At 41.7% G+C, this 9,168-nt stretch overlaps 1 protein-coding gene across 1 annotated transcript; it reads left to right on the plus strand.

The window, feature by feature from the left end:
- The first annotated feature begins 935 nt into the window (after window positions 1-935).
- tmem101 (transmembrane protein 101) lies at window positions 936-8,721 on the plus strand. The gene is made up of 4 exons (XM_053639481.1): window positions 936-1,083; window positions 2,577-2,757; window positions 2,873-3,019; window positions 3,699-8,721. Exons 1-4 carry the CDS (start codon window positions 953-955, stop codon window positions 4,005-4,007), a joined length of 768 nt encoding a protein of 255 aa, XP_053495456.1. The 5' UTR covers window positions 936-952; the 3' UTR covers window positions 4,008-8,721.
- Window positions 8,722-9,168: the final 447 nt, after the last annotated feature.

A 9,168-nucleotide genomic window follows, 5' to 3' on the forward strand; every position in this document is an offset into this window, starting at 1 on the left:
TCTTTTGCTTGTTGAATACGTTTTACTCATTCACAGCTTCTGTTGCTGTTGTTTTAATCTACACGGACTTGGCCTTGTTTGGTTTTATGACAAGGTTTTCATGTCTTTTTAAGAAAACTGCCTTTATACTTTTATTACAAAGCTGCTTCAGACATACACACACCTGGGAAAGGGTTTGGTCTTGTCACTGTCCATGTACATAAATCCAAATGTCAAACATTCCTTGCTGTACTTACAGAACATTTCCCAGCTTTTGCTATCTAATTTGCGCTTGGATGTTCCTCATCGTTACTGATATGGCTGTCCATTTGAAGTGATTTTAAGGCTTTCATAAGATGATGATGCTTACAGTCATTTATGTTTAGCTCTCACATGCTAATAGCTACTATCTCATGACATGAACCATGAGTAATTCACTCTCAACTTTGATCACTTTTTACGTATGAGGTTACAGCAAAATTCTACAGTATTTATGTTTGGTTTTTTTTTTTTAATTAATTCCATTTTTGATTTTCAATTGCAGTCTCACAAACCCCTACTCTAAAGTAAAAACACACACACACACACACACACACACACACACACACACAAAAAATAGAAACCATCACAGAAATTCTAATGGTTTCCACTACAAATACTATTACAAACCATCAGCCGTTAACCATTAAAAACATTACCATTATTGGTCCTTAATGGCATCCACTAGACATAACATGCAACCAATAGAAGGCAACAAATTACCAGTAGAGACCCACAGGGACCATTACAGTTTCCATTATAACCATTAAAACCATTACAAATTCTGTGAAGGTTTTCAACAGGATAATGACAAAAGTTGAATCAATTTCGCTCATTATTCATTTTCCCACTAGGGGGCAGCAAAGAATCTCCGCCGCCTCACTGCGCATGTTCTGGTCAGTAGAAGAAAACATCACTTCCGCCCTCAGTAATCATGGCGCCTCCGAGTCGACGACAGTTGCTGAGGTTCATCGTGCAGCTCGGAGCTTTTATTCTGACTCGGTTCGGTTTCTGGAACTGTTTCAGCATGCTTATGCTTTTTGCCGAGCGGGCCGATGTGAAAAGGTAAAAACAAACAAACAAACAAACAAACAAAATATTCGCTCTACTAATCTGAGATAGTTTACAGAAAGGTCAGCTAACCCTAGCTCACTCATTTAAAAGAGTTTTACTTAAGACCTCATCAGTCCTGAAATATTTTCCTGCAGTTGTATATATTCATTAGCTCAGTCTCAGATGGCTCCGTTATAAATACTGTGGCGCAGTCTCCTGTATTTCACACCTGTATAGACAGTAAGGAGGAATTAGTCTTGAGCCACGACACTTCCGGGATCTGCTTCCACATCTGGATGGGGTTTAACCCATCTCAAAACCCTTTAATCAGCTCCTTTTGTGGTTAAGTGGTTATCAAAATGACACAACCGCCAGCTTACATGGCTGTAAGATCAGAGGAAAGGAATTAAAGGAAAGAAAATGACAGCTGTTTATATTGTATGGATATTATATTTTGTATATCCACCATTCTGCATTCTTTGATGAGAGCCATTATTTATGGAAGGAATAAACCCCTTGGGGGCATGTTGTTTTAGGAAACTAATCGATAATGTTGGGGTGTGATATTGCACAACACCGCGGTGAATTCTGTTCATATTTCATCACATCCTCAAAGGTTTTCATTTCTTTCATGCAAAAGCGATTTTGCTGATGTACTTTAAGGGAGTACGGCGGCTTAGTGCAGTGGTTTTCAAAGTGGGGGCCACCAGGGGGCGCCCCGGGGGCCTCAACAATTTGGTCGGAGCCACCAAGCCCATCCCTCCCAGTAGTATGTTTTCTCTTTCTCACTCTGACAACCACACACACACACACACACACACACACACAATCAATTCCTAATGTAATGTAAAGATGTAATTATTAATAATAAAAAAGGGGGATATATTCAGAAGTCTGTATTTTTAATGTGTTTTGAAGACATCTTGCAAAAGGGGGGGTCTTGATCAAATGTTAATGCCATTTGGGGGGCCTTGCCGTGGAAAAGTTTGGGTACCCCTGGCTTAGTGGATAGTGTGTTTGCGTTGCACCGCCGAGGTTGGGGGTTTGAATCCCGCCTCTGCTCTGTGTTTCCTCTTTGTACGCCGGTTTCCTCCCCCAGTCTAAAGACATGCATTGTAGACTGATTAGCATTTCTAAATTGTCTGTAGTGTGTGCGCAATTGTGTTCTGCGATGGGTTGACCCCTATCCAGGGTGTCCCCCGCCTTGTGCCCTGGGATAGGCTCCAGGCTCTCTACAACCCTGTGTAGGATAAGCGGTACAGAAAATGGATGGACGTTGTACTTTCATCTGTTTATAGTCACATTTAACGTTAATGTTTTCTTGGGACATCTGCAGTACAGTCTAGTTATGACTTACGTTATAGCAACGATAAATGACCATTCCGTCACCAGCTTCTTTTCTTCTCCCTCTTGACGTTAATAAGACACAGCTTATGTTATTGAGAAACCGGAAAGTGCAAACTCCTCCATCCCATGTCGGAAAAGTGACGGAAAATGTATTTCAGGCAGCCAGATATCCAGGTGCCGTACTTGTACTTCGACATGGCAGCGGCAGTGTTGTGTGCCAGTTTCATGTCGTTCGGGGTGAAGAGGAGATGGTTTGCTCTCGGCGCCGCACTCCAGTTGGCTTTGAGCACGTACGCGTCCTACATCGGTGGACATGTCCATTATGGTGACTGGTTAAAGGTACGTACGAATTCAGAGGCACATCAAATAGTCAAATGTAGTTTAAACTGGTCATTTGATCTCTTTACTCATGCGTGTCTTTTTCTATGCATTGTGTCGTTTGCATGTTCCTTAGGTGAGGATGTACTCAAGGGCCATGGCTGTTATCGGAGCTTTTCTAGTGCTGGCCAGTGGAGCAGGAGAAGTGTACAGGCAGAAACCACGCACACGCTCACTACAGTCCACTGGCCAAGTCTTCTTAGGAATCTACTTAATCTGTCTGGTAAGCTTTTCCTTCACAGATATCCCCCATTCCTGTGTTATTTTCTCTTCGTAGCATCGACAACATCTTATGCGCTTACAGAAAAGGTTCAAGAGAGAAATGCAGCCAAATGAATTGGAAGAATCTTCATTAAGTCAATCACCAAACCTTTAATCCAGTTGAGCAGCATTTTACCTTCTTAAGAGGAGACCGGAGGGAGAAACCAAACTAAACAAACAACAACTGAAAGACGCTGCAGTCCAAGCAAGAAAAAGCAACACAGAAGAGAAGTGCAGCAGTTTGGTGATGTCACTGGGTCGCCGGCTTGATAAGGGAAATACAGCCCTGCAGAATATTAAGTGTTATTTACTTTAAAACTGTCCGTTCCTATACTTTTGCTCACCTAAAAATCGGGTAGTCTGCCACCAAAGGTGCCATGTTTTAAGTTGTTTAACACATCTAGATGTAAATATCAGGCAATGAAAGTTCTGATCTATCATCTCGTACCTTTTACCTTTTGATGTATAGCAAAAAAAACCAAACAATAGAATTAGCCTTGCTGTTCCAGTTCTTTCGGAGTGGACTGTACGGTGGCTCCTTTAGTGTGATAGTTGCAAGAGTTTCCATGTGCGTTTCACTTTCCTGGTGATTGAGGTCCATTTTTTTTTTCCTCTCCACTTGTCTCATTGTCTTTCACTAGGTTTACTCCCTCCAGCACAGTCAGGAGGACAGATTGGCATACCTGCACCACATCCCCGGTGGTGAGATCACCGTCCAGCTCCTGGTCATTCTTTACGGCGTGCTCGCGCTCTCCTTCCTCTCTGGGTACTACGTGCGTTTAGCCTCTCAGATCTTAGCCGTGCTCCTCCCGCTGATCATTCTGTTCATCGACGGAAATATCGGCTACTGGCACCGCACACGTCGCGTCGAGTTCTGGAACCAAATGAAGCTGATCGGACACAACGTGGCCATCTTCGGAGCTGTGCTCATCCTCGGTACAGATGGATAAACGCACAGGAAGTGAACGTCAGCTCCGCGCACGTACTGGACAATAGCTCCATCCAAACCACAAACCACAGTTGCTCTAAATTATGTGTTAAATCTCAAAATAGTGTGGCAACTCTTGTGTTCAATATCGGCTACGTCCAAATCCAGACGAGATACCGTTTCAGATGCTGACCTGCAGCGATGGCTTTGTATCTGACATTATTCAGTATGCTAATGCGTGGTTTTGTACATGGAGTTGGTATACTACACTGAAGAGATGGCACACTATTTTCCCATACTGTTCTCAGATCAGATGTTTATGTTGCCTGTTTCTCAGGGTTGAATTGGAATTCTTCCATCATTATTCTAGATATTGACAGGCAAATTCTTTATGAATCCAGTTACAGAACCGAGATTTCACCACGCTACATTTTTCCCCTGTGGTCATTCATTTTGAGGAAAGTCCAGTTAGAATCTTAAATACCTGTTTACATTTCATTTCAGCTTTTCTTTTCATTATTTAATGTAAGGACTTATACATGTTGTATTGTTAAATTAAAGCCTGTTTAAAAGGCTGTATACTGTTTCTAATGCTGTAGTGTTTCCAAAAAGGCGAATATTTTTTGTCAGCTGTCTTAAGCAATTCCAAGATTGCACCATTACTGGCAGCTCATAGCACTACATTCTTTCTTAATGAAATATCATTGCATCGTTGTTTGTTAAAGAATGGACGTTTTCTATTTGAAGGATTGTGTGTGGATTTATTGTTGACATCCTATTTACCCCTCCCCGACTACCCCAATATCATCTTTATTAACTGCTTTAGGGCGCACGGTGGCTTAGTGGTTCGCACGTTCGCCTGTTCGCCTCGCACCTCCAGGGTTCGGGGTTCAATTCCCACCGTGACCCTGTGTGTGCGGAGTTTGCATGTTCTCCCGGGGGGTTTCCTCCCCCAGTCCAAAGACATGCATGGTAGGCTGATGATATTCATGTCCAAAGTGTCCGTAGTGTATGAATGGGTGTGTGAGCGTGTATGTGATTGTGCCCTGCGATGGATTGGCATCCTGTCCCCTGGCTCCAGGTTTCCCCGTGACCCTGAAGGAAGCATAAGCGGTATAGAAGATGAATGGATGGATTAACTGCTTTATCATGATCAGGGTCACAGTGGATCAGGAAAATATTCCGGGGAATTCCTAATGCAGGGCAGGAATATACCATGCATGGGCCGCCAGTCTGTCACAGGGGACAGTTGATGTGACAATGTCACATACATTCTAGAGTAGCCAGTCCACCTTACAGGGGACCATTGGGCTGTGAGGTGACACTCACTGAAATCCAGATTCATCAGACCAGACAATGTTTTTCCAATCTTCACATGTCCAGTTTGGTTAAGCCTGTGCATGCTGTAGGATCGGATTCCTGTTCTTGTCTGACAGGAGTGGAGCCTGATGTGGTCTCCTGCTGTTGTAGTCCATCCACCTCAAGGTTCTTGTATTCTGAGATGCTTTTCTGTTCAGGAAAGTTGTAAAGAGTGGTGATTTGAGTCACTGCAGCCTTCCTGTGAGCTCAAACCAGTCTCCTCTTATTGACGAGGCGTTTCTGCCTGCAGAACTGTCGCTCGGTTTATTGTTTCTTAACTCAGGCAGAGTTTATGCGAGAGTTTGTGTGTGAAAATCCCAGCAGATCGACGAATTTATCATTTTCTATTGTTCCGAACAGGTTTTTTTTTACCTAAAGAACGAATCTTGTGGTAGCATGCAGGTCGTTCACAGACGTAATAATTCCAAATGAATACAACGATAACAAAAATGTCATCTTCTAACGCTCCCACTCTTTCCCAGGTTAATCTTTCACTTTCTATTGTTATGTTTGGGCATTTATTTCAACTCGGCAGCACCAATGTCGTCTACGTAGGGGTAGTGGTGGCTTGGTGGTTAAGGCACTGGGTTATTGATCGGAAGGTTGGGGGTTCAAGCCCCAGCACTGCCAAGCTGCCACTGTTGGGCCCTTGAGTAAGGCTCTTAACCCTCTCTGCTCCAGGGGGCGCTGTATCATACCCTGCACTCTGACCCCAACCTCCTGACATGCTGGGGTATGTGAAGAAAACAATTTCATTGTACATATCTATATGTGATCAATAAAGACTCGTTATCAAAATGTTTAAATAACTGAGAAAGCAAAAACTTTATCAAAGACCTCTTCTCCTTGAAAAAATTAACACCATGTTCAGCATATCTCTCAAGAAATGTTGGTTGCTGTTAAAGTACTTGACTATAACTATATATGTGAATTCACTAGCAAAACACTACAGAAGTATCTCCCTGTGAGACTATAGGGAATGAAGACATGTTCTGCTGAACCCGTGAAAGACGTTCTGTTCACATCCAGGACCCTGGTACTATAAGGCATTCAGTAGATTTGCACCAAGGGAGGTTTTGAGACCATGGACATGACAGTCTAGCAGAGTCAGCGATGTGGATATAGCACAGAGTTTGCCATCAGTAGAAGGGCAAGAAATAAAAGAAAGGGAAGAGCCTGAACATTCTGAGTGAATAAATATTAGTTTTTTTTTGTTGTTTTTTTCATAGACCTCCAGTGCATATATCCACTTCAAATAAACACGTGATACTTTTTGACTATAGGACTTTTGTCTTATAAATATGAAGTATGTATTCAGAAGCATAAACAAAACATCACTCCATTCATAATTCCTTTGATGACATTTAATTCCCCAGTAACGTGTGGAGAGAAGTAGCCCCATATCATGATGCACCCACCCCAGTGCTTCACTGTAGGTACGGTCTTCCTGGAATTATACACGCAACCGTACGTTCTTCCAAAGATCACAAGCTGAATAACTGCCAAAGATTTCTATTTTTGCATCAGACTATTCCTAAAGAGCTCTGATTTGTCTAGACGTACATCTCTGTACTTGTTTTTTCAGTGGAGGAGTTTTGCATGAGGTGTAGGAACGGAGATGTAGTTCATTATCTTTGCTTATTGTTATGTCAAGTTATTAATAGTGTTATATCGACATATCATATTGTTTTGACTCAATATTAACACCCTAAATGATAATCACAAAACAATAATACTAATGTGCAATATAATCCCAATTCCGAAAAAGTTGGGACAGTATGGGAAATGCTAATAAAACAAAAGGAGTGGTTTGTAAATGTACTTTGACTTGTATTTAAACAAAAGAACTTATAAAGACAAGGTATTTGATGTTTGACCTAATCAACTGCATAATTTTTTGAAGGTAATTGTTTATTTTGAAATTTATCCATGCAACACGTTCCAAAAAAGTTGGGACAGGGGTGATTTAAGACTAATAGTGATGTGAGGTTGAAATAAGAAGGTGGTGTGAAACAGGTATGGCGATCGTCTAATCATGGTATATAAGGAGCCTCCAAAAAAGGTCTAGTCCTTCAAGAGCAAGGATGGGTCGAGGCTCGCCGATCTGCCAAGATATGCATCAGTGAATAATCCAACACTTTGAGAACAACATTCCCCAAATATCTAATTAAAAGATTCAAGGAATCCGGTCAAATCTCGGTGCGTAAAGGGCGAGGCCGAAAACCACTTCCGAATGCGCGTGATCTCCGATCCTTCAGACGTCACTGTCTTAAAAACCGTCACGAGTCTGTAATGGAGATCCTGACATGGACGAGGGAATACTTCGATAAACCTTTGTCAGTCAACACCATTTGCGTCTGCGTAGTTAAGCAATTAATAGTAGTAGTAGTAGTTAATGCAAAGCAGAAGCCATACATCAACACTGTTTAGAAGCGCCGCCGACTTCTCTGAGCTCGGTCTCATCTGAGATGGACAGGAGCACAGTGGAATTGTGTCTTGTGGTCCGATGAGTCGACGTTTCAAATAGTTTTTGGACAAAACATCCATCGTGTTCTCCGGGCCAAAGAGGAAAAGGACCGTCCAAGCTGGCATCAGCGTCAGGTCCAAAAGCCAGCGTCTGTCATGGTATATGGGCGTGTCAGTGCACATGGTATGGGTAACTTGCACATCTGTGAGGGCAGCATTAATACAGAAAGATATGTACACATTTTGGAGCAACATATTCTGCCATCCAGATGTCATATTTTCCAGGGACACCATTGCATTTTCCAGCAGAACAACGCCAAACCACATTCTGCCCAGATTACAAGCACATGGTTGTGTAAACAGAGAGTGCGGGTGCTAGCGTGGCCTGTCTGCAGTCCTGCAGCCAAAATAAGGCAATGAAGTCTCTGTACAGTTGTGTAGCAGAAGAAATGCATAATGGATGAATGGGGGAAAATTCCGCTTGCTAAACTTAACCAACTGGTGTCTTCACTCAGCGTCCAAACACTTAATACGCGTTATTAAAAGAAAAGGTGATGTTACACAGTGCTAAACAGTCAACTATCCCAACTTTGTTGTTGCAGTCATCAGATTTGAAATGAGTGTATATTTTCAAAAATAAATTAAATTCACAAATTAAAACACCAAATAATGTGTTCATAATGTGTTTTCAATAAAGTACAGGGTGAAGTGAATTTTCAAACGACTCTTTTTGTTTGTTTGCATTTTCCATACCGTCCCAACTTCTTCGGAATTGGGGTTGTATTACCGTTTATAATTATTATTATTCCATATGCTGTTTCCCAGATTATACAATCATGAGAAAAAGAAAGTACACCCTCTTTCAATTCTGTGTTTTTATTTATCAGGACCTAAATAACAATTGTAACCTCAGGTGACAACAAAAAAACACAACAGATTTCAATATGTAATCTTTTTTTTTTTTTTCAAAAAAGTAAACCAACATTCATAAACCAGGTGGGAAAAACTAAGTACACCCTATATTTCAGTAACATGTAGAACCACTTTTAGCACCAATGACTTGGAAGAACATTTACTTGTAAAAGTAAACGTTTTCTGTCTGAGTTTATCGGTCTCTCGCATTATTTTGGAGAAATCTTGGCCCACGCTTCAGTTCTTTGATGTTTGAGAGCATTTTTTAATGCACAGCTCTCCGGCTGCAGCATCTCAATGGTGTTGAGGTTTGACTCAGCCACTCCAATACCTTGATTTGTTTTCTTCTTTATACATTCAGATGTTCACTTGCTTGTATGCTTGGGTGTGCTGATGTCCTGTTACATGAACCAATTTTGGCCCAGCTTCAATAGAATATTCTGGTA

The sequence above is a fragment of the Ictalurus furcatus genome, chromosome 13, assembly GCF_023375685.1.
Source record: "Ictalurus furcatus strain D&B chromosome 13, Billie_1.0, whole genome shotgun sequence".
Lineage (NCBI taxonomy): Eukaryota > Metazoa > Chordata > Actinopteri > Siluriformes > Ictaluridae > Ictalurus > Ictalurus furcatus.